This window comes from Leopardus geoffroyi, chromosome C3 (genome assembly GCF_018350155.1).
Source record: "Leopardus geoffroyi isolate Oge1 chromosome C3, O.geoffroyi_Oge1_pat1.0, whole genome shotgun sequence".
NCBI classification, from domain to species: Eukaryota; Metazoa; Chordata; class Mammalia; order Carnivora; family Felidae; genus Leopardus; species Leopardus geoffroyi.
The window spans coordinates 69,230,409-69,256,585 of NC_059338.1; the positions used below are offsets into that span (position 1 = coordinate 69,230,409).

The 26,177-nt window shown below is 50.9% G+C and overlaps 1 protein-coding gene across 12 annotated transcripts in view; it reads right to left on the reverse strand.

Annotated features, from left to right (window-relative positions):
• DISP1 (dispatched RND transporter family member 1) overlaps positions 1–26,177 on the reverse strand; it is a 188,193-nt gene that overhangs the window by 45,585 nt on the left and 116,431 nt on the right. For 9 of the 12 annotated variants that reach the window (XM_045453341.1, XM_045453340.1, XM_045453339.1 and 6 more), the window contains one exon: positions 7,777–8,242. In XM_045453341.1, the coding sequence (XP_045309297.1) occupies positions 7,777–8,242 (466 nt within the window). Of the gene's footprint in view, positions 1–7,776; positions 8,243–18,356; positions 18,361–22,708; positions 24,164–26,177 lie in introns of those variants that run through there. The other 3 variants (XM_045453345.1, XM_045453349.1, XM_045453350.1) reach the window with 3 other exon arrangements.

The window sequence follows — 26,177 nt, forward strand, 5'->3', positions numbered from 1 at the left end:
CGAGTGAGGATGGGTGTGGAGGGGTGTGGAGGGGTGAGGAAAGGTGTGGACGGGTGAGGAGGGGTGAGGACGGGTGTGGAGGGGTGTGGAGGGGTGAGGACAGGTGTGGACGGGTAAGGAGGGGTGAGGACAGGTGAGGAGGGGTGAGGACCGGTGAGCACAGGTGCAATCCTAGGAATCCGTGCTCGCCGTCGCAGACCTGCGCCACATGAGACAGAGGCGGCAGGAAAATGCAGTCATGAGGTCGAGTCAGTGGCACCTCCACAGGCCGCGTCCCCACGGCCGAGGGATACTCGGTGGCCGAGGGATACTCGGTGTTCGAGTCATTAGCTCTGCTAAGAAGAGAGCAGCAGCTACAGAGCAAATCCGCTGTCCACAGGTGTCCACAACGTGGCCGGGGCTTCTGCGGGACGAACGGGGGCCCCTGGAAGATACTGACCTGCCACGGGTCTTTACGGCTTTCGACCCTCAGGTCACCTTCTGACATTTCTCTGCCACACAAGTACAAGCAGTCGGACCCCCCTGAGCTGGGATTATGTGGACAGAATGTCAACCACCGCCATTCCTCTCGTCCCTGGAGCTCCAATTTGCTGCTGCGAAGAGATAGCCTTGTCAGGAAGTCTTGCTGCCAGGACGGACGTGGCCAGGGTGGGGGCCACTGGCACCCGTGGGTCCCGAGCCCATGAACGGTGCCCAGTGGACTGAAGAACCGTGCACAGCACACGCCTGAAGGATGCAGCATGACCGCTCCTTCCCGCTGCCCAGCAGCCCCACAGTCTACATCCGTCAAGGTGGATATTCGTAAACATCTGTAACTGTGAATAGCCGTGAATCAGGACTATGCGGCTGTTAGAGACGTCTGGTCGGCGAGAGAGAACAGGAGGGCACAACTTACAAACCTATAGTCTGGTTCCCCTTCTGTACTAACTCGTGAACAGATACATGATGTTTAACTTCCGTGCCTCAGAGAACGCGGTGGACGACCCACCCAGAGTCTGCCCAGGGTCTCACCCTGTCCACACCACCTCGCACCTGTGCAGTTTTTACCCGTGTTCGGCACTTAACCCTCACAAATCCTTGCTGAATGCTAACTTCTCCACTCACTGCTCCAACATCTCAGAAGAGCCACGGGTTTGAGTCTAGTGATTTGAGCAAATCACAGACCCTGGGGTGTGTCAATGCCAGATTCATGCCACATTGGATGAAGCGTTCCTGTGGTTTCTGTCCCAAATTTCCCAGCTGAATCGAAATCACTCAATTGCCGGGGCTCAGGAAAGCAGAAAGGGTGGGTCACTGCTGGGCGCGCGCATCAAAGGAAGGCAGTGGGGTGACAACACTCACAGCTGTAATCCGACCCCTGGGCGCCAAAATACACCGACACAAAGCAAGACTTCAGGTGGTAGAACCTCTTAACGTAACACGAGTTCTCGTTTCTTGCTTTTTGGAGAAAAAAGAGTTGAAAAGAAGCAGTGGCTGAGGGGTCCCTCTGAGAGGGACCAGAAAAGTCACGGCGTCTGCAGGAAGAGACACGGGTACAAACGTCACAGGGCACGTACAGGCAGGGACGGTCTCCTCCACGCTGAGACCCCTCTCCTGCCTCCGGGCCCCGGGAGGCCCTCAGAGCCACCATCCGCCCACGAAACCAGGGAGGTGAGGCTGCATCTGGCCATGAACCTGAGTCTGTGGCAGGCCAGGCATCCGCAGAGCCCTCTGCCACAGCAACGAACAGGCCTGTGCGAGGACCGAACCACAAGGCAAGCGTAGTTTGGACTAAGGATCTGTCTGCTCTTTGCGGGTGCGCAACTCATTGATCGTGTCCTAACACCACCACCCTTCCAAGCGGCAAGAAGATCCCACACTTCCTTGAAGCCATGCAGTGTGACAGGCTCCAGAGAGGCAGGCGTTTTCCAGACGCCAGAGGAGAGAGAACAGACCGCCGGGCCGTGCTCAGAATGTCCCATCAGGAGCCGCCCTCAATTCACCATGCACACGACCCCTTTTCTCCTTCTCAAACACGCTTCCAGGTTTGCACGCACTCCCCTCGCCCCTTCCCTCCAGTCCCGACACCGCGGCCTGGATGGTCACCCTTCGAGGGCCGTGCAAGCCCTTGGCCCATCAACCCACAGGCCCCCTGCCCTCCTCTGATGGCCCAGAGTTCTGTATTTTTCGCTAGTGCAAAGGGGACATCATTATCATCTCATTTATTGTGATTCTGATGCCCAGCTGGGTGGAGGCCTTGTCTCTTGGTAGGAAGACCTTACTTCCTGCCTTGCTGAATTCCTGGGTGTTCCCCATCAGACACGAATTAATGGCCAGACCGTGGGTATGCCGGTGGGAATCCTCAAGTGAACTGGAAGCTTTAAAGTGAGTTCTATGTAAGCTACTTGATATCTGGTGATAAACGGGATTAAACAGGGTATACTGTGATCCTGGCAGCGATTTTATCAATCAAGACAGTAACAGATAACGTCACAAAGCAACAAAGTTCATGCAGGTGACTGATACAATGAATCTTCAGAAAGACGTGTTGGAGCCTAAAGCGCCAAGAAGGGAGAAAACCGAACCTCCCTTTTTCCAGAAGGTAAGGAAAGGGACAGACGCCAACAGCGGGGCCAGGATAAAATTACAGTTTCTCCCTGACTGCGTGTTGAGAACATTCTCTATGGTTTACATGTTTTATAAACAAATAAAACCTACAACACAGAACACACACCCACAGGCGGGCCCATCTGTGGCCTGGGTGCAGAGAGCACGTGACTTCCCGTCCGCACACGTGGCTACTGCAGGCCCGGCAGCCTCAAGGACCCCCTTCGAAGGCCTGTGGGCACGTCTGCCCTTACCAAGGCATGGATACATCCACAACCCTAGCTGAGAACTCCGGAGTATTTGAGACAATCAATAAAAAAGCAACATGCATAAACCACAAAAGGAAACCGAAGAGATTCTGAGTGCAAGTTCACGGTACAGACTGGCGGCCAGAACCGCCGCTGCTCCCACGGCTTTCCCAGGCCGGGCAGGGTACGAGCGCAGGCACAGAGCACCACGCGACAGCCTCATTTTCAGAATTTCTCAGCGAGGACGTCCTGTGCACTGTCGCCGACACAGGAGCTGGGAGTCTCCCTGGTTTGAGAGACACGACGCCTCGCCTGGAGCACAGCTAGGCAAGTCAGGACGTGTCGGTCGTCCTCTGAAGACGACCCCCAGCAGTGCTGCTGCCTCATGGGGCAGGGAGGTCACACCCTGTGCCACGGCCGACGCCGCTCGGCTCTGCTTCCTTCCAGCTGCTCCCGCTGGAGCGAATGGTCTCACCACCCACCCACCCAGCTGCTCTGGCCATGAAACTGAACACCAGCCATGATTCTTCTTCCCTTCCTGCCTCCGTATCCAATCGTTCACCAAATCCTGTAGATTCTCCCTCGTAAACCCTTTTGGCATGAAACTTTCTCTAAATTCCACTTTTACCGGAAATACTGCAACAGGTATTCTGGTGGTCCTCCTGCCAACGACAGTGCCGACCCACGTCAGTCTGTGCTGGTGGTGTTCCCGCGTCCACGACAGTGCTGACCCACATCAGTCCATGCTGGTGGTGTTCCCGTCCACGACAGTGCTGACCCACATCAGTCCATGCTGGTGGTGTTCCCGTCCACGACAGTGTCGGCCCACGTCAGTCCATGCCAGGGGTGTTCCCGTCCACGACAATGCTGACCCACGTCAGTCCATGCTGGGGGTGTTCCCATCCATGCCGGTGGTGTTCCCATCTATGCTGGTGGTGTTCCTATCCACGACAGTGCCGGCCCACGCCAGTCCATGCCGGTGGTGTTCCCGCGTCCACAACAGTGCCGACCCACGTCAGTCCATGCCGGGGGTGTTCCCATCCACGACAATGCTGACCCACGTCAGTCCATGCTGGGGGTGTTCCCATCCATGCTGGTGGTGTTCCCATCCACGACAGTGCCGGCCCACGTCAGTCCATGCCAGTGGTGTTCCCGTCCACGATACTGCCAGCCCAGGTCAGTCCATGCCGGTGGTGTTCCTGCGTCCACGACAGTGCCGACCCACGTCAGTCCGTGCCTGGGGTGTTCCCGTCCACGACAGTGCCGACCCACGTCAGTCCATGCCGGGGGTGTCCCCATCCATGCCAGTGATGTTCCCATCTATGCTGGTGGTGTTCCCATCCACAACAGTGCCGGCCCATGTCAGTCCATGCCTGTGGTGTCCCCATCCATGCCGGTGGTGTTCCCATCTATGCTGGTGGTGTTCCCATCCACGACAGTGCCGGCCCACATTAGTCCATGCCGGTGGTGTTCCCGTCCACAACAGTGCTGGCCCGCATCAGTCCATGCTGGTGGTGTTCCCATCTATGCTGGTGGTGTTCCCGTCCACAACAGTGCCGGCCCACATCAGTCCATGCCGGTGGTGTTCCCATCCACAACAGTGCCGGCCCGCATCAGTCCATGCTGGTGGTGTTCCCGTCCACAACAGTGCTGGCCCATGTCAGTCCATGCCTGTGGTGTCCCCATCCATGCCGGTGGTGTTCCCGTCCACGACAGTGCCGGCCCACGTCAGTCCACGCCGGTGGTGTTCCCGTCCACGACAGTGCCGGCCCACGTCAGTCCACGCCGGTGGTGTTCCTGTCCACGACAGTGCCGGCCCACGTCAGTCCATGCCGGTGGTGTTCCCGTCCACGTCAGTCCACCCCCCAAAATGCAGGCCATGGGCTTCTCTAAAATGCAAATGTGACTGTGTATCTTTTATGCTTAAGACCCCATAATATCACACCCGTTAGGATGGCTATTGTAAGATAACGTGTTGTCAAGAGTGTGCGCTGCTGGGGGGAACAGAACAGCACAGCAGCCGAGGGAGCAGTTTGGTGGTTCCTCAAAGTGTTAAGTACAGAATTACCACCTGAGTCAGCAGCTCCACTTCTGGGAATGTGCTCCCAGGGAATTAAAAGCAGTAATTCAAATAGGTGTTTGTCCACCCAGGTTCACGGCAGCATCATCCGCAGGAGAAAAAAGGGGGAAGCAGGCCACGTGGCCGTCACCAGATGCGTGGGCACGCACAGCGTGTGTGCATGCCGTGGGATGTCACCCAGCTCTGCAAAGGGAACTGTGACACCCGCTCCAACCTGGATGAACCCTGGGGGCACCACGTGGACTGAAAGCAGTCACGGAAGGACAAACAAATACCGTGTAACCGCATACAAAGTGCCAGCGGCTGCATCCACATCCAGGACGGGGAGCAGGACGGCGGCTGCCAGAGGCTGGGGGGGCGACCAGGGGAGCCAGCGTTCTGTGGGTATGGATTCTCAGTTTGGAAGATGAAGAATGTTCCGGAGGCGGATGGTGGTGGTGATTTCACAGCGGTGCGGGTGTACGTGCTCCTACTGAGCGGTGCCCATTAAAATGGCTACGGTGACCGACCGCACGCCGGGTATACTTTCTGCAACAAAAAGGTCTACGCACACACGAATCTATGATGTCCGCCCACGGGCCGCAGACGAAATCCAGAGATCGCCTGCCTGTGCCCTGCAAGGCCCCGGGGGTGGGGCTCAGGGCCCTACCCCTCTCACTGCCGCGCTCCCCTCCTCCCGGCCCCCGGCACATCGAGCGGGGCGGCAGCTGGGCTCCCAGCTTTGGGCAAGTCGCCGGACAAACCGTGCCCGTGTCCGCACGGCCGCCCACGCCTCGCAACGCCACGGCTGCCAGTTTGCTCTCCCGTGTCCCTTCCCACTGCCCTACGGCTCTGTGAGGTCTCGCCTTGTTCAGAATGACATCCTTGAGGCCCCGCACGGGGGAGCACTCAGGAAAAACTGCCAATGATACATATTAGCAAGCGTACGGACAAGAATAAGGAAGGAGCTCTGTCTGGCTGCACGGGATTTACGATAAATTGTGTCACAGACCGACCTGGAAACAGACCCGCCTTTACACGCATCTTTGAAGACGGTACGTCTGTTACAAACAGTTCACCAGGACGCTCAAACTCTTGAGAAAAAAATCCTAACTATGAGGTTTCTCCCGTAACAGTCCACGCTTTTTTCTGTAACTTGTCTCGATGGACAAATACCGCATCTTAATCTTTTTTTTTTTTTAGCGCCATTCTGCTTCAAGCTCCATGCACACCGGAGTCTCTCTTTAAAAGTAAGTTTTTGAGGAATGTTCGGTCCTGAACATATTGGCACACCTGCCATATGAAGAGAATCGGTTCCCTGCTCATGGCTTTGACGTTCCCTGAAGTTTTTTAAAAGAGGGAGCAGCCTCAAAACGTACAACTGTTTCCCCTCACGCCTTGCAACCACGTAACTGCTGATTCTAAAGCGTCAGTATCGACGGCCACACGACTTGGAAGTCAACTACTTACACCGTTTAACTCAAAGCGGAAAGCTGGTCACACCACACGACGCTGGGAGGACACGCCTGGGACGCGGCTTCCGCGAGCCCCTCCCACCCCCACCCGGGGAAAGGGCTCTGGCGAGCGCCAAAATGAATTAATTTGATATTTGTACACTCTGTGAAACCAGCACCCCAAAGAGTCTAGTTATCATCTGTCACCACATAGAGCCGTGGAAGTTTTTTCTTGCCGTGAGAATTTTTAAGATATACTCTACTAGCAACTGTCAAATAGGCAATTCATGGGTGCCCGGCTGGCTCAGTCTGGGGAGCGTATGACTCTGGATCTTGGGGTTGTGAGTTTGAGCCCCACGGTGGGGGTAGAGATTACTTAAAAATAAAAACCTTAAAGAAACACACAAAAGTCAAACACACGATACAGTACTACCAGCTACAGTCTCCGTGCTGGGACTTGTAACTACAAGTCTATACAGACTTTTTAAGCAAGAGCAAATGTGTCACACGCAGACAGGGGGCAGCTGCTCCACAGCAAAAAGGGAAAGCAATGCACTTGGCCACTCGAGGAGCCTTAACAACACCGAGCTGGGCTCGAACTGCCCGATGCGAAGTCACACACCCTGCAGGGCTCCAGTCCCAAGAACCCCCCGAGCAGGCGGAAACAACGCAGAGCAGGAGCCAGACGGCGGCAGGAGGGGCCTTCCCCGGTCGCCCCAGAAAGAAACGTTCCAAGCAGGCCGAGGTGTGGACCGCACGCGCGTCCGCGTTGATCAAACTGCGCGCCAGACGGATGGTCCCCCCGCAGGTAGACGAGACACGCGTCAGCCAAGGAGAGTGCTCTCTTGCTCCTGTAAAACTCATCACCTAAAACCAGGGCGGATACCTGGTCTCTGCACCCACTGGACATTCACCCAATACACTGACGTCGCTCGCCTGCGGTGCCCGCGGGACAAACCCGGCCGAGACTGGGGGAGCCGGCAAGGACACCAACGTGCCTGCGGCTTTCCAGTCCTCCGGACCCCGAATGCTTCCCAACGCGTAGCTTTCCAACTTCTGTGCTGCACACGTGTGGGTCCCACCCGCACGCGCGGGGAGGTCGGCTCTGCACACACCCCAAGCACACGAACGCAGGGAGCAGGAGGAAGCCGTTTCCTGCTTCTCTGTCATAAAAGCTGGTCACCTTTGGGCAGCCACATCACAAACGTGTCCCCCACAAGGAGGCAGAAATGTCGAACAACACAAACTCGACTGACCTCTGGAGGCCAGGGCCACGGGGAACGGGGAACGGGGAACCGCCCCGCAGGCAGGAAGTAAGGGAGGGTCTGGGTGGGAACTGGGCAGACGGGATCGGTACAGCGTATCTCGGCTGCACTGGTCCCCCTTCTCTGACACACGTGTCCCTGCTTCTGGGGAGCCGGACACTCACCTGACGCTGGCTGTGTGCTGTGGCCCGGGCTGGTGTGGGAAGTGGCCGGGCCACGGGTGGTGTGGGCAGAAGCAGGCCGGCTGCAGGCGGCAGGCAGGCTGGTAGGCGGGCGTGCGGTGTGGACAGGGGGATGCCAGGAAGTCAGAGTGCGGCCGTGGGCAGCAGGGGCCCAGGCCAGGGTCAGGCTGAGGCTCTGGGGTGGCCGGCGGGGGGCAGGGCGGGTGTGCGGGGCAGCGGCACATGGCAGGCGCTCGCTGCGGGACGTCGGCGGCCAGACGGGATGACTTCGCCGAGCCGTTGACCCGTGGGCATCCGTTCACGCACACTTTTGTTCCGGGCGCTTCTGTGGAGAGCTGGTGGGCGGCGAGGTCCCCGTTGCAGGTCGTGAGGGCGCCGGGGCCGCCACTGCTCAGGAGCACGACATCGCGGTTCCCGCTGCTCACAGCCATGCTCCAGCTTCTCCGCCCTACGACAGAAACGACACGACAATGTCCAGTGACCGCCGGGTGGGAGGCTATCTACAGGGTGGAGAGCGTGGGGGCAACATGGTGGCACCTGCACGGGGACCGGGATGCTCCGTGTGTCCCGCCTGCACCTCCCACTTCCGTTTTCAGACCCGCTGCTCCCCCAGTCCCGTCCCCATCCCGTCCCCGTCCAGTCCCCATCCCACCCAGTCCCTGTCCAGTCACTGTCCCCATCCCGTCCCTGTCCCCTCCCCATCCCGGTCCGGTCCCCGTCCCCATTGCCATCCCGTCCCAGTACCATCCCCGTCCCCAAGGGAAGTATGGGGGAGTGGTCAGAACCGTGCAGGAGGGGAGGGAGGGGCACCCACATCGCCCCTGAACCCTCCACCAGGCATCGGTGCGAGGATGCAGGTGGTACAGACAAAATGAAGGGCCACCCTGAGGGCAGCAAGTGGTGCAAGTTAGAATAATTCGAATCATCTTAAGAACACCTTATGTTTCCAAAAATAAATAAACGTTGAAAAAAAAAAAAAAAAAAAAAACAAACACCTTATGTCAGGGTGCCCGGGAGGCTCTGCTGGTTAAGCTTTTGGCTCAATTCATGATCACAGGGCCTCACCCAAGGCCACCTGGAGGCGGGGTCAAACCCCAAGGCCACCCAGAGGCGGGGTCAAACCCCAAGGCCACCCGGAGGCGGGGTCAAACCCCAAGGCCACCCGGAGGCGGGGTCAAACCCCAAGGCCACCCGGAGGCGGGGTCAAACCCCAAGGCCACCCGGAGGCAGGGTCAAACCCCAAGGCCACGCGGAGGCGGGGTCAAACCCCAAGGCCACCTGGAGGCGGGGTCAAACCCCAAGGCCACCTGGAGGCGGGGTCAAACCCCAAGGCCACCCGGAGGCGGGGTCTCACCCCGAGGCCACCTCAGGGAGGTTCTGTCACCTCAGCTTCCTTTTGCTGAAGAATGTATCCCCCCTTTTGCTATAACAACAACAAAAAAAGCTGATGCAGATATTCCAGAATCGGTAAGACCTACATCAGAGGACGTCGAAGGGGCGCTAGACTTTTTTCAAAGCCAACTGAACCCTCCGATGCTTGTGGGTCTGCCGGAGCGCACAGCGGCCTGGCTGTGTGAGATCCGTGCTCCCGGCACTGGACACTCTTGGGACAAACTCCACACGCAGTCACGGCCCCTCACCCTCCACCCAGGATGCTCACGTTCTCTGCAGGACACAGCACAGCAGCCCCCGCTCCTGGGGACCCAAGACCTCCCTCCCCTCCAGCCAGGGGATCAAAGGGGACACCTTCTCTGGTTTTTTGGGTTGTTTTTTTCCATCAGGTGTGTTACTATCCTCAGAGTCTATTTTTCCATAAATCCTACAGATGCTACTAATCACAGCTGGCGGGGGAGTCATGCCACGCCAACTATCTAACAACAACCCAAATCCTCGGTTTAACAAGAAACTGGGCTTCGGACAGAACGTCACGGCCTGTGACAGCCCTCCCCGTGGCCTGACGCCCCCGCGGACTCTCCGATTCCACCTGTCTCCCCATCTTCTAATCGGATGCTTCTCCCAAGACGGAGAACTTTGTGACCAGAATCACAATGATCATTTTCTCTTATTTTTGCTGCAAATGCTTCATGTGCTCCTTACATAAGAGCTAAAGAGATCTCTGAAGGGCAGCGGGGGCCTCATCGCCCTTGGAACACATCCCCCACTTTGGTAAAATGCAGTCCAGTGCCAAATATCCGACTTACAAATGAAGTTTTGGAACATAACCTGTTCCTTAACTTGGAGACGTCTTCTGATGGTGGAAATAAAGAATAATTTGAACTCTGACTGGCTTGTATTTGAAGTAAGTCATGTGAACGTTCTATGATTCAGTCTCTTTAATCATAAAACAGGAACAATCAAATTGACCTTATAAATAAGTTGTGAATTTCAAGTAAAAAATAATCATGAACAAAAACAGAAAAGAAATTATTCTAAGAAATGTCTATGAATTAAGTTTGGTAGATGCATTCGTATAGGAATTCAGGTGGTCGGGAAGACAGCAAAGCTTTGATCTGAAGTCAAGCATGAACCTATGTCCGCAGAGGGAAAGATCTTTCTTTAACACTGAGACAGATGAGAAAAAAACTTGGTCTGAGCCGAAGACCGAGAGAGCTAACAGGAAAGCTGATGGGACAGAGGAAGAGCCAACATGGTAAGATGACACTATGGTGACAAATGTACACGCGATCGTAAAAGCGGTGAAGCAGTACTTCCGGTGAAGTTTAAAGCCAGTTTGGGGTCAAATACGGTGGGCGCCTGTGAACAACCACCTCGCGGTCACGGCCCATTCTCCTCGGGGCCGCGGCACGCGGATCCAGCCAAGAGGAAGCCTGAGGCACCGGCGTGGGGTGCGATGGGGCCGCACGGCCAGAAGTTTCAGTGTATTTTCCTGTTGTTCATGAACATGACACGCCAGTTTCAATACATTCAAAGCCACCAGTCCCAAGCCCTCGGTTCACTTGTCTACCAGCATCGTTGTCTTGCGTGCACTGGCACTTGGGGGGCCATGCGGCCTTTGGCCAAGGGCTGTCTTCTGATTACTTTTTAAATTTTAATTTCTCTTTTCTTTGAGCCTTGGGTCTTCACATGTATTAATCAGGATAACAACTGATGCCCATGTCTGTCCTAGGACCACGACGAGCAAATAAAAATGTGTTGAAAATCATTAAGGGCTAGAGGAGGAAGGACACATCCACAGCCGTCTTACGAGGCCAGTGTTCTCCCGACAGCAAAACCAGACCAGGCACCGCAAGGAAAGAGAACTACAGGCCAACGTCCCTGACGAACGTGGATGCAAAAATCCCCGATAAAATATTAGCAGACTGAATTCGACAACACGTTAAACGGATCACACGTCGTGATCAAGTGGGATTTATTCCAGGGATACAAGAGGGTCCAACACTCACAAGTCAGACAACATGACCCACCACCACCACCCGCTGAAGGGTAAGAATCATACAGTCGTCCCAGCAGGTGTAGAAAAGGCTTTTGACAAAATCCAACATCCACCTGGATAAAAACTCTCAAGAAAGGTACAGAGGGAACACATCTCAACATAGAAGGCACATACGACAAGCCCACAGCTAACACCACACTCCGTGGTGAAAGGCTGAAAGCTTTTCCTTCATCAGGAACAAAAGGAAGGGGTCTAATGTCACCCCTTCTAACACAGTCTTGGAAGTCCCGGCCACAGCAGTTAGGCAAGAAAAAGAAAGAAAGGCGTCCAAATCAGAACGGAAGTAAAACTGTCACTATGTACAGGTGACATGCCATATATAGGAAACTGAAAGACTCTACCAAAAAAAAAATAATAATAATAATAATAAGTTAGAATAAATGAATTCAGTATAGTTGCAAGATATAAAATCAATACACAAAACCATAAAGGGCTGTGTATTTATAATGGAAGAATTATCATAATTGCTGAATTGAGCGTTAAGAATATAAAAAGATAAGGAATAATGCTTCCTGGCTTTAAAGCCAAAATTATGCTTTAAAACAACAGCTGAAGACATCTATGTAGCTTAGAAGAAACGGTGTGAGTGCATCTAAGTTTGAAAGCTGACCCTACCAGTTTCTACCCTGGAGAACCTGGGTCAAATGATTTACACTCTTACAGGCTCTAAGCCTTGGTTCTTAGAGTTAAATTTGAAATGCTAATGAGAATTTTAAACACCCTCACCCTCTGACCCACAACAGTACTAGGAAGTTATCTTTTGGATACACTTGAACAATGTGTAAAGACAGACGTACAGGTAAGGTTGTTACAGACCGCACCACCGTCTGCCAGGAAAACTGGAAGCACTCTAAAATATCCTCAGTAACAGACTCAGATTCTGTCGTATCTGTACCTTGGGCATTCTGCACGATTAAAAAAGAACGAGCTAGATCAGGGTATACGATGGAAAGAAGTCCAAAGTACATCTTGACACATAAATAAAGCCTACCCACAGAACAGCCTATACGGTATGACTCTACCCATTTCGTTAAAAAGGGGGGGAGATACACATATGATTAGGATACACAGATAGTTTCCAGAAGGACCTGAGAGAAGGTCTTCCCGCTGGAGAGCTGGACTGCGAATTCTGAAAGGGTGGAGAAGACTTCACTTCACATCTCACTTTCTGCACCGCGTACAACTTCTACTGTCAGCCTGTCTTCTTTATGGTGGTGAAATCCTAATAAAACAGCATATAAAGTCTCTAGCACAGTCACTAATAATGAACAAAAGGTAGTTATCATTAAAATGTAAAAACAGAAGCAAAGTTATTTTACCTTAAGAGATAACTAAACATCGATACACTGGATGCATTTTACCTCTTTGATCTCATTTTACTTTTTTATCTAGAGGGAGGCAGTGCACGCGAGCAGGGGAGGGGCAGAAGGAGAGGGAGAGAGAGCCCCAAGCAGGCTCCATGCTGAGCGCAGAGCCCAACACGGGGCTCGATGCGGGGCTGGGTCCCAGAACCCTGGGATCACGCACGACCTGAGCCGAAACCAAGAGTCGGGTGTGCCACCAGCTGAGCCGCCCAGGCATTTTCAATTGTTTACCTTCTGATGCGTACCTGCTGTCTCATGATAACACCCTGCACAATGCATTGAATAACTGGATGAAGAAATGAAAACGAGGCTAAGGAGTAAGAACAGGTGAGTACAAAGTATTGAGAGAAAGGTTTCAACGTATCTCATCATACCTCCCCCATTTCTGGAAACATACACACTTGTTGGGCCAAAGCCACCTAGGAACCAAGAGCGCGGTGCCCCAGGCAGACCCTTCTTCAGTCTGTGTTTCAACGCAGGGAGGAGAGGCATCGGAGTTTATGTGATTACAGGGATCACACAATTACCTCCCTAACCTGGTCTGGGACTCAGAAAACGTACACCTTTAAGTAACGTAAGACACAATCACACGACACGTATCATTAATGTAACTAAATACGATACATGCTTTACGTATTTTTATAGTAGGTATAAATGACCACGTTAAAAGACAAAACAGCAGCTCAGTGGATATACTACTGTGTAATCACAGTGATGCCAACAGATTAAATGTTACGGCCATAAAGGATGCCATCGAGCTATCAGGTGGCCACCGGAGCACAAACGCATGGGAAGGGCCGCCGTGAAAACCTCGCAGCAGCCGCTCGCACCCGGGGGTGTGCTCCGTGGTCCCAAAGCTGCAAGCTAGAATCCGAATGTCATGCTAGGCACCCTGCACACCCGCCCCAATCACTGCAGGGACCATGTGGCCACTAACCAGGCGGGGCTGCCACAGCTTTCCCCGAACTGTCACACACACGATCCCACTTGACTCGACGCTCAGAACGGCGTGGCAGGCGTCACCCCTCGTTTTGCTCCAGCCACAACGGCACACACAGAGTCTGGGGGTTCGGCTAGGAAGCCCGACGTCAGGGGTTTGAGGGCTCTCTGTAAACGACACCCCACCAGCTCCCACAATGTGCTCTAGGACAACCCTTTGCTTCGTCAGGTTCAGGAGAGCAAACGTCCCAGTGAGTGGCGAGACGCGAACGCGAGCACGATCCCATGCTGTCCGCGGCCGGCTGTTTGGGAAGGGCGGTGCTCCCCAGAGCAGCCTCACTAAGTGAAACACAAAACTCTACCCCAGTGCTTCCCACACAGAAGGATCACGGGCGGGACGTTGCTGACATGCGGATTCTGAACGCGTCCACCTGGAGTGAGGCCGCAGGTCTCCAACACGTGCCCACACGCCGGCCGCTGGGACACCCTGCGTGCGGCAAACCAGGTGCGGAGGCTGCCGGGGAGCCAGGCCTCGGCTGGGGCAACATACACACAATTAAAGCAGCACGGAGACAGCAAGCGGGGGAATGACAGCAGAGACGGAGAAAGGCCTGCCGTTCCAACTAAGGCGGAGGAAAGCAACACAGTTAACACGAGAGGCTCGAGTTGGTGACCAAGTATGGCTTGTTTCACAACGGTAACCTGTTATGTGCACAGAAATAGCCAATCAGCTTTTAACCGTTCTGGTGCGACTCCTGAATGTGGATTGAAGTCCTGGGCCCAGTTCAATGCGTGAGATGATCTTCTTCTCTCACGTGCCGGCAGGTTTAGTAGATGGGCGACAGACACGCCGGGGGCCCCTCTGCACACCAGGCCTTAGGCATCCAGTCTGGGGAGCACTTGTATCCATTACTCATCAAATTTGCGTTCACATGAAACGGTTCCTCTCACGCTGCTTGATGCTTCCCCCAAATGATGGCCTCGTCCCTGAGCAGGGGCAGCAAGTCGACCCCTTAGCCCTTAGAGCCGTGGCCAGGGAGCAAACAGTCACTGACGAGGAACGACTGCGGAGCTCATCTGTAGCGGGTCCGTTTGGAAGGGTGTCGGCCAGGTTTTGTCTCCAGGGATATGTCCCCCCAAAGGGCTATTATTAAAGCTGGTTTCCTCATCTCACTATGTCAAGCACTTTCCTCACGATACCTGAGCAGATATCACAGAGAAAACGGAGGGCCAAAGTACTGAAGTGCTAACTCACGTAAATGACACGACTGGGATCCAGCCTCAGACCAGGCTGCCTCTGAAAGTGAGGCTCTCCCGCTACCTCAAGATGCCTCCGGGCCAGCGCCCAGTTCAACGAGCTCTTCCGGGACGGCCAGAGGCTGCTGGTACAAAATTCAGTGTGAAGGTCTGCGTGAAAACCAGCCTCTGAATTCACTATTTCCCAAGACAGTTTTGAAAGGTACAGTTCAGCATCCAAGAGCGTCAGAGGCCTCTTCCACTGAATTCAGAAGTGCCTTCCACTCGTGCATCACGTTATGCCAACCTGAAAAGCCAGCCAGGGGCCAATCTTTGTTGACATGGAGGGTTTGGACGATGAAAACATAATTGTGACCTGACAGCAAAATCTGTATCTTTAATCAAAGAACCAGTGTTAAGGAACCGAGAAGAATGGTCTTACATAAGGGAATGCGATCTTCTCTTCTTCTGAGACAAATTAAACTGTCTTATTTTTGTTTGAGTTCATGAACTTTCTACCGATAAACTCTCCTTCAATAAGACGGCTTAGCAGTATGTGTACTTACTCCCCTGTGGGGACTTCACGAGTTATAAAGAATTCTCGGTATTGCTATCATTCCCCTTCCTCATAAAAGGCAATACATTCGCAGTCATGTCCCGGACAATCCGGGGCAAACATCTGGGCACCTGTCCGCGTGCCCCGCCCTCCACACACCATGAGGAAGCCAACAGACTGAGTCCCGGCAAATCTGAGAGTCGCAGATCACTATTCTTTTACCACGAAAGCTTAACTGTTGGTCTATTAAGTGTATATTATCAAGAAGGTGGTTTTGACTTATGTTAACAAACACCACCTCTGAAAATGAAATCTTTTTTATATAACCTCTTTCAATACACGCAATCGACACTGATAAAGACATCAACGAACCGTAAATGTTAAGTGTTCCAGTTTTACAGAAGCTGTTCACGGTATTTACAAACAGCTTAACGATATGGGGGAAAAAAACGGCCTCATAATTTTCCCTCCCAGATTTACAACAAAGAGTATAAAAGTTAAATAACTCAAGGAAGATCTTACAGTGCCCCAGCACATCAGAAAACCCCGAATGTGGAAAGCGTCCTGTTGTCAGATGCGAGCCCCGCACAGGTAGGCAGGTGACAGGCTTTCTAATCTCACTGTGCTCCTTTGTTCTGTGTGGAGTGTGCCTTTGGTAACAGACCTACCTGGGAGGAGAAGCGTAAAATGAAGCTTCTCTTTATAGTCTGGGATACGTGAGAGCTAAGAACACCTTATCACCATGAACACTTATGTTCCTAAATCTGTATGTCAAGAACACTACTGCTGTGCTGAAGTTATTAGGACACTCTTCAGACATCTGTGTTCCACATTCATCCACAAAAATTATCAGCCCACACAACACCCGCCACGTCTCCCCACACTCCCCATACAGCGCCGGCCCCACAAGCACTTACGGCCTGAAGAAAGAAAGGCTTCTTGTATCTTTGAGTTTCAATGTCAGATGAACCCACTGGTGTAACTAAGAACATGGAAAATAAACCCAGAGGGGTTTTCCATAATTATTAGTATCAGTCAATCGTCTTTCAAAAAAATTCTGGAAAGCCCTCCAATAAGCGGCCATCATAACCCAGGAGCCAGCCACGACATTCAGTTCACCTAGACTACGCTACAAATCGTGAAGCGACTGTAATAAATACAACAAATGTTCACGAAGTTACGAGTTATTCCAATGGTCTCCACCTCTTCTGTACATTAGAACCATTTCAGTAATATAAAACCCTTCAGACCCAGGGCCCTGGCCCACAGGTTCTCTGATTTAATTCATGTTGTAATGGACTGTGGTCATCAGCGTTTTTTAAAAGCTCCTCAGATGATCCCAGTGTGTGGCTAGGGCTGAGACCCACAGATTGAGAATTTGTACAACTGATGCCCATCAAGTTATAACAGCGGGCAACCGCCACTAAAGGGATCCATCTTTCAGAAAATACTGCTTAAGTATTTCTTAAGCAAAATGTTGCCGCATCGCAAACAGCATGCAGAACAGGTCCTTCACATGGACGAGCTTCGGAGCGTTCTGATGGTCTTTATTTCTCTCTGTAACGATGAAAAGGGTACTTTTGAAGTTATAAGCGTGGGGGCAACGGTGCGGTAGGGAGAGAGCCTCAGTGAGACAGTCACATGGGCAGCGTTCACATGCCTCCATGTGAGGAAGTGGTTGAACTAGGCATCACAGTTACTTCTGGATCCTGTGACTGAGGTCAGGATCCAGCCAATCTGACTAATGAGTTTATTTAACCCAAAAGAAAAATTATGTCCCCTGACCCCTTGTCAATCTTTGAAATGAAGTCCCAAACCCCTGTATTAAAAGAGCATGTTCCCTGAAGTTCTGTGCCAGAAAGAAAGAAAGAAAGAAAGAAAGAAAAAGATTTCTGATTGCATGTTAAGCCCTTCAACGCTCCAATCCGTGGCTCAGACACCCACAGACCCCGGGCCCGCGTCTCCCCTCACGTCCGGCCCAGTGAGAATTCCACAACGCTCTGGTGACAAGCAGGACCCTCCCCATGAGGCAGGGCTATGTTCAGGCCATAAGATTTCCTCTGAAACCACTGCCTCAGGTAAGATAGCAAAACGGGCAACCTCACACCGGAGCAACCTGTCTGTGCCCCTGGCTCTTCCCAGGCAGAGCAGGAGTCTGTCCCCGAGCCTTCCAGACGTGCCCAGCACATCACAAGGAAGCCTGAAGACACCAGGAGTGTTTTAACACCTCACACATCTCAGAAACTCAAAACTCGGCAGCCGGCCTCCAGGGGAAACACGTCTCTGAGATAAATCAAACCAAGAGAATTCTACTCCCACATCCCGGGAGGCGAAAGAATGTGAGGGGATGTGAAACATCTTCCATAACGTCAAAAACCGAGCTCGATCACCATCCAGGACTCGAGCTTGTTTGGTTTTGAAGGTGGCGTATGTTTTTTTCACGGAGCTCTTACCCTGACCCGCGCCTTCCCCACAAATCCCCACACACCCAAGGGTCTGAGAGCGGGCTCCAGCCCCGCTGTTTTGTGAAGTTTGAGAAGCAGCAGATCTAACTTCCCAAGCCGCTCCCCAGACGGCTCTGCCTCATTGTCCAGCAAACAGCGTCTCCAGGGTACCCGTCAGTCTACGCAGCAACCCCTCCGCGTATCTGCACAAACACAACTGAAGACACCCTTTCGCTTAAAGGGCCCTGAGATCTACCTCGAGCTTAGGAAAACATCGACTTCACAAGCACTTTCTTCTTCCTCACACTGGACCTGCAGGTTCAGTCTTGGTGAGAGCCTGGGTGTGAGTCTCATAAACCCTTTCTGTCTCTGCTCCCACCGTCACTGCGGATTCTCGTGACCCCTACCTGCCCACCCACATGTAGCAGGCGACCTGAAACCACACTGACCGGCGGTGTGGGACCCTTGTCTGCCCGCAGAGGTCATCAAATTGTATCTTCCAGTTGAACAGGCGAACGTCGTCCTTATTTAGCAAGCATGTATTAAGCGCCTCCTGTGTTCACCGTGACCGTTTTTCTCGGAGTCTGCATAGGTGCACCTGGACTGAGCCTGCTTGCTGGGGATTAGAACAACAAAGGACAGAAGTAAGGCGCCCCTCTTCCCAGTCCTGCATCTCTAAGTCCTGCTTCAGATGCTTTGTTCTGTGTTTTCCCCAAGACGGCCGGCAGGACAGGCAGCTCGTCCGTCCCACCCTTGACACCCACGTTTATTTCCCAGCTGGGGTGTGATCGGGCCTTTCCATCTTGAACAACAGGCGGCATTCACAGAGCCTGTGTGCCAAGGCCGCAGGCCGCACTCGGGGTGACGGGCGAGCTGCCCCTCCCAACCCCCACCCCTGGGCCGGCCAACACGCTCACACACAGGACGGGTGTGCAAGGCCCTGGCACGCGGCTGCACGCGGTCGCCCACAGGGGTTGGTCGGCTCAGCATCAAGTCTGGACGTGGGATCAGGTTAAAACACTCGCAGCATCAGTGCTGTGACACATAGCCTCTTCCGGAAGAGGCAAAGGTAACAAGTGTTCCCTAAGCTGCGCTGTGTGTCAGTCACGTCAGACACAAGCATTTTTCACCATCGGTGCAAACTTCATGCTCACGATCCTGTAATTCACATCTAAGATGTCAGCTACCCGAGCCACAGAAAATACACAAAAATACCCTGCCTATGTTTGTACGCTAAAACAAAAGTTACAGATAAAGTGTAATCTAATAAAATACTCCAATATTCAAGAGTAGCAACAAAAGCATTTAGTCTGTTAGAGACGCCAAGTTCAAAAATAAATGACACGATGATAAGACTCTTTGCTGTAACACTTTAAGAATCAGAAATGTGTCAGCAGACAGAAAGCCACGGACAGTCGTCAATGCACCAGCCACAACTGAGACGATTTACATAGTCAGTGACTTCTGAGGCCTCAAAGAGAACTACAGCTTTCTTAATTATAAATACTATGAGCTACAGGGAGCCTGGGTGGCTCAGTCGGTTAAGTGCCGGACTTGGGTTCTGGTCATGATCTCGCGGTTTGTGAATTCGAGCCCCGCGTCGGGCTCTGTGCTGATGGCTTGGAACCTGGAGCTGCTTCAGATTCTGTGTCTGCCTCGCTTTCTGCCCCTCCCCTGCTCATGCTCTCTCTCTCTCTGCTTCAAAAATAAATAAACATTAGAAGAAGAAAGAAAGAAAGAAAGGAAAGAAAGAAAGAAAGAAAGAAAGAAAGAAAGGAAAGAAAGAAAGGAAGAAAGGAAGGACGGAAGGAAGAAAAAGAAAGAAAGAAAGAAAGAAAGAAAGAAAGAAAGAAAGGACGGAAGGAAGAAAACCAAAGAAAGAAAGAAAGAAAGAAAAGAAAGAAAGGAAGGAAGAAAGGAAGGACGGAAGGAAGAAAAACAAAGAAAGAAAGAAAGAAAGAAAGAAAGAAAAGAAAGAAAGAAAGAAAGAAAGAGAAAGAAAAGAAAGAAAGAAAGGAAGAAAGGAAGGACGGAAGGAAGAAAAACAAAGAAAGAAAGAAAGAAAGAAAGGACGAAGGAAGCAAAACAAAGAAAGAAAGAAAGAAAGGAAGGAAGAAAGGAAGGACGGAAGGAAGAAAAACAAAGAAAGAAAGAAAGAAAGAAAGAAAGAAAAGAAAGAAAGAAAGAAAAGAAAGAAAGAAAGGAAGAGAGGAAGGACGGAAGGAAGAAAAAGAAAGAAAGAAAGAAAGAAAGAAAGAAAGAAAGAAAGAAAGAAAGAAAAGAAAGAAAGAAAGAAAGAAAAGAAAGAAGGAAAGGAAGAAAGGAAGGACGGAAGGAAGAAAAACAAAGAAAGAAAGAAAGAAAGAAAGAAAGAAAGAAAGAAAGAAAGAAAGAAAGAAAAGAAAGAAAGAAAGAAAGAAAAGAAAGGAAGAAAGGAAGGACGGAAGGAAGAAAAACAAAGAAAGAAAGAAAGAAAGAAAGGACGGAAGGAAGAAAAACAAAGAAAGAAAGAAAGAAAGAAAGAAAGAAAGAAAGAAAGAAAAGAAAGAAAGAAAGAAAGGAAGGAAGGAAGAGAGGAAGGACGGAAGGAAGAAAAACAAAGAAAGAAAGAAAGAAAGAAAGAAAGAAAAGAAAGAAAGAAAGAAAGAAAGAAAAGAAAGAAAAAAAGGAAGAAAGGAAGGACGGAAGGAAAGGAAAGGAAAGAAAGAAAGAAAGAAAGAAAGAAAGAAAGAAAGAACGGAAGGAAGAAAAAGAAAGAAAGAAAGAAAGAAAGAAAAGAAAGAAAAAAAAGAAGAAAGGAAGGACGGAAGGAAAGGAAAGAAAGAAAGAAAGAAAGAAAGAAAAGAAAGAAAGAAAGGAAGAAAGAAAGAAAAGAAAGAAAGAAAGAAAGAAAGAAAGAAAGAAAGAAAGAAAAGAAAGAAAAGAAGAAAGGAAGGACGGAAGGAAGAAAAACAAAGAAAGAAAGAAAGAAAGAAAGAAAGAAAGAGAGAAAGAAAGAAAGAAAAAGAAAAAGAAAGAAAGGTGTTTGTTTGGTAAGGTCTGTGAGTTCGAGCCCCACGTCAGGCTCTGTGCTGAGCGCTCGGAGCCTGGAACCTGCTTCGAATTCTGTGTCTCCCTCACTTTCTGCCCCTCCCCTGCTCATGCTCTCTCTCTCTGAAAAATAAACACGAAGAAGAAGAAGAAGAAGAAGAAGAAGAAGAAGAAGAAGAAGAAGAAAGAAAGAAAGAAAGAAAGAAAGAAAGAAAGAAAGAAAGAAAGAAAGAAAGAAAGAAAGAAAGAAAGAAAAAGAAAGAAAGGTGTTTGTTTGGTAAGGTCTGTGAGTTCAAGCCCCGTGTCGGGCTCTGTGCTGACAGCTCGGAACCTGAAGCTGCTTCGGATTCTGTGTCTCCTTCTCTCTCTGCCCCTCCCCTGCTCATGCTCTGTCTTCTCTGTCAAAAATAAATAAACACAAGAAGAAGGAGAAGGAGAAGAAGGAGGAGGAGGAGGAGGAGGAGGAGGAGGAGAAGAAAGAAAGGTGTTTGTTTGGTAAGGTCTGTGAGTTCAAGCCCCGCGTCGGGCTCTGTGCTGACAGCTTGGAGCCTGGAACCTGCTTCAGATTCTGTGTCTCCTCTCTCTCTGCCCCTCCCCTGCTCATGCTCTGTCTCTGTCTCAAAAATAAATAAATGTCAAAAAAAAATTAAATACTATGACCTAAAAGACCCCTCTTGTGGGTAAAAAGGACGTATTTCATTCTCTTCCTTTCAACAAGAATACCTGTTAGAGGAAACGTTACCGAACTGTAAAAAGAGACCCCACTTTCTTGCATGATCACTGAGAGGCTCATTTACAGTCAATGATTTACATGAAATACCTCAGTTTTCACAAAACTTTTGTGCCTAAGTTTCTTCAAAATTTGCCCTTTCCCACCAGACATACAACTATGTCACAGACTAAAATAGTCTGAATATTCCTGCCAGTGGCATATAAACTCTCCACCCTCATTTTAAGCAAAGGTGAAGGCCGCTGTTGATTCAGGGCACAAACCTGCCGGGGGCAAGACACCAGCCAGAGATCTAATGCCGTGTGACGCACTAAGATCTAAGCACCCAACACTGAAAAGAAAGGGTAAGTATGTACTGTGATAGAAGCACTCAACACCAGGACGGTGTTCATGGCCGCAGCATATAAATGTGCCAAACTAACACAGAGTCTTGTAGGTCAACTACATTCAACAGAAAAGGAAAAAAGGTAAATATGGCCAACACATGACGATTCCCACTTTGACCAGTAAGTCCAGTTACAACGTAGTGGCCACTGCCCCAATTAAAATGCATACAATGCAAAAAAAAAAAAAAATGTAATCGACTCAAAACAACTTGAAGGTGTACCCAGCCTGTGTACTTCAGATGAACACTGCTAAGAATTAATCTTGCTGTGGAAGCTTCGATCCCAAGTAGGTATCTTCACTAAACTTCTATTTTTATAGGTTGGAAGATGCTAACCATTACCATCTTTTTATACTACTCAATTCACAAAAGTGATTAAGGTAATTCCCAGGGTTCTATTTTCATACCAGCTAATAACGAGAGAAGCACATATTTTCAAAATTCTCTCCTTTAGACGGAGCCTACGAAGACTCCCAAAGTATGAAAGCACACAAACTACTTTAAGTCCGAGGCTCCCCCCCACACACTTACTAAAGAAAGCACATTTTAATAAACCCAAGAAACGGCTAACCTTACCTTACAGCGCTACACTCCAGTTCAAATAAACCTCCTAAGATTTTAATGCATTAACGTGCCATTCAGGGTTTACACTGAAAAACAAACCTATGAGCCGAAGTTTTAATCCAATCCTAGAAGCACAGACCAAAAGTTCAGTTTTTAAATAAACTCTCAAAACAACAAATTCACAGGAACGGAAGCAGGAGCAAATGTGTTACCTTCACGGAAAGAAGAAACGTTCCCGGCTGAGCGTGGTCGCGGGCGGGTGAGCGCAGCAGCCGGCTCTGAACCCGGCTCTGAACCCGGCTCTGGGCTCTGGACCCGGGGCGGCGCTGTGTCAGGGGTGCACTTGCAGCCCTGGCTTCCTACAGGGCCAGGGCGGGAGAGTTTTCTCGTCCTCGGCCCCTAGGGGCAGGGTCCCAGCACTGCTGACGGCTGGAGCACGGGGTCAGCGAGCCAGGATATGAGGTGACGTGTGATTTCTAGCCTTTTCCTGCTTCTACCGGGAAACTGTTAACAAGGGCTGTTTTTGGTTGTAACTTCCTTTGATCTTTCCGACTGAACATTACTTAGTGGATTAAAGCCATGCTAGCTGATACTATTTGCTTGCTGAGGCTGACTTCAGTTGCTACAGATTCAGTTTTCTGACTCCGAGGGCCGGCTACTTCATCTGAACTAACGCGAATAAACACCAACAGTGTTTATTTCCAAGTTCTGGGATTCTTGCGTTCTTTCACAAATAGTTCTTGAGACCCAGGTTTTAGGGCGGAAAGTCCGCGGTTTTTAAAAGAGGCAGAATCTTCTTTAATAAATAGAGGAAAGTCATGTTTCAAGCAGTTGTGTGTTTCCCTTCAATTTTCCTAAATAAAAACAGCAGTTTGTTAAATGAATCGGACACTACTTTTTATAAATTTGTGGCCCTGACGATGCCATTATTTTAAATTCCACAACCACAATGTAAAAACCTTTTAAATATCTGGTATCTGCAAACAAATACTTTACATCCACTGGCAAACAAGTGATAACCCTACTGAAACGTGAACTCCAACTCTTCAGACTTCTCCAATTAAAAATGTGCAAACGACTCTCTCAACAGGCTGTACTGATTAATTATATAAATACGGCACTTTCAAAATTAAAGAAATTAACACCAAAAGCACAAGTAATCAAAGACAAAAACAGATAAAATTGGACTTCATTAAAATGATGAAACTTTAGTGCCTCAAAGAACATTATCAAGAAAATGAAAAGACAACCCACAGAGGAGGGGAAAATACGTGCAAATCACATATCTGAGAGGCTAGTAACCACAATGTAGAAAAACTTAATAACAACAATAAAAAGGCAAATAATATAATCTAAAAGTAGTCGCAATTTTGGAATAGGCATTTTCCAAAGAAAACGTATGAGTGGTTAACATGCACATGGGAAGTTGCTCCACATCACTAATAATTACGGAAGTGTGAAATAAAAGCATGACATACCATTTCGTATCCATTAAGATGGCTTAATGGGAAAGAAGGGAGGAGGAAAGGGAGGGAGGAAGGGGGGAGAAGGGGGAAGGGAGGGAGGGGGGAAGGAAAGGAGGGAGAAGGAAGGGAGGGGGAGGGAGGAAGGGGGGAAGGGGGAAGGGAGAGAGGAAGGAACGGAGGGGGAAGGAAGGGAGGGGGAGGGAGGAAGGGGGGAAGGGGGAAGGGAGAGAGGAAGGAACGGGAGGGGGAAGGAAGGGAGGGAGAAGGAGGAAGGGAAGAAGGGGGGAGGCAGGGGGGAAGGAAGGAGGGAGGGAGGAGGAAGGGAAGAAGGGGGGAGGCAGGGGGGAAGGAAGGAGGGAGGGAGGAGGGGGGAAGGGGGAAGGGAGGGAGGATGGAGGGGGGAAGGGAGGGGACAGGAGGAAGGGAGAAGGGGGAAGGCAGGGGGGAAGGCAGGGGGAGGGAGGAAGGGGGGAGGGAGGAAGGAAGGAAAGGGTCCCGCCATGGGCGCACAAACTAAACAGAGTCACCACTGACAGCAGCAGCGTGCCAAGCACAGCGGGTCGTCCGTGTCCCTGGTCCCACATTTGCAAATTCGCCTCCTCTCTCAAGCTGACTTGTAACCGCATACGGTCCTGGCGGTGCTTTCACGGTACTTCCGACGCACAGAGTCCTGCAACATGCGTGTTCCCAGGTGAACCAAACAGGGGACGCCCGCCTTGCGTACTGCCACGAGCGTTCTTTTCTCTACTTAGCACCACGCTGTTCACGTTTCTGTGCTTTTTGTTAGCAATGTCACCATTTAAATTTTTTTTTAAGTTTATTTATTTTGAGAGATAGAGCAAAGAAGGGGCAGAGAGAGGGAGAGAAAGAATCCCAGGCAGGCTCTGTGCTCCGCGTGGAGCCCGATGCGGGGCTTGAACTCACGGAGAGTCGGACGCTTAGCCGACGGAACCCCCAGGGGCCCCAGCAGTGCCACCATCTAAAGCGGCCCCGGAGAGCAGCGCGCTGTGCTTTTCGGAGAAACGCAGACACAGGGCCGCTGCGTGTGAGCCCGACGTCAGTGAGTCAACGGTGTGGGTTAGATGAGGGGTCTTTCAACAGAAACACGCCCCACACAGCTCATGGACCGACTCGTTGCCCAAAACAGGGCCAAGGCTCAGAGGCGCCTGACCCCGCGCTTCCCTGACTTGGTGTTTGTGTGGCCCTATGGAGCACAGGCACCTTTACAAGCAAGGGAACGAAACCCACTTGGGGCCGTCCGCAGCACCGTCATTCACAACAGCGAGGGGACAGACAGCTCAGGGGCTCGTTGAGTGGCGCAAGGACGGGACGCACGCACACGAGGGAGCGTCGCTCGGCTGTAAAAAGACGCAGTGCTAAGTGACACGAAAGGCCGACACGAAAGGTCACGCGCCATGTGGCTCCATGTCTGTGAAACGTCCCGGGCTCTCGATCTACAGGGACAGAAAGTGCACAAGGGGTTGGGGCGACGACCACCGGGCAGAGTTTCTTCTTGGTGATAAACACGTCCTGGGGTTCAAGAGAGGTGATGGCGCACGGCCTTTCCCGTACTCCACAAACCGCTGACTCGTACACTTGAAATGGTGAATTTTATGGAATGTGGATTTTATCTCAATAAAAGGAATTTCAGGGGAAGTAGGAAGTCGTGGCCATGAGACCAGCGGTCCTCAAAGTCTCCTGTGTCAGAGCCAGGAAGGCTGGCGAGAGGGCGGCCGCTGCTTCCCCACCGTGGGTCTGGTCTGGGCTGGGGGCTGGAGCCTGAGAACCTACCCCAAGGGGCGTCCACGCTGCTGGTCTGAGACCCAGGTGCTGAGCCACCACAGCACAGACACTGGACGACTGTCACTGCGTTGTACCTGTGAAACTCATACTGTATGTCAACGACACTTCAAAAATAAAATCATTGTAAACGCGGGATAAAAATAAGACAGCGTATGAGCTCCTCAAGGTAGGAAGGTAACTTCTATGCTCATCTCTTCTAAATTTACACAGAAAACAACCCATCTTGGGGAGAAACGGAGAGAAGCATTAACTCAAGAAAACATGTTAAAACACTCGTCTCGAAATCACAGGCCGGTGGGCTTCATGTCATATGTTAGGCCGAACACTGTAGTACCGAAAAATCTCCAAAAAAGAAATACAGAATTAAAAAGAAAATAAAGGTATTTTAAATTCCTGGATCATCTGAACGGGA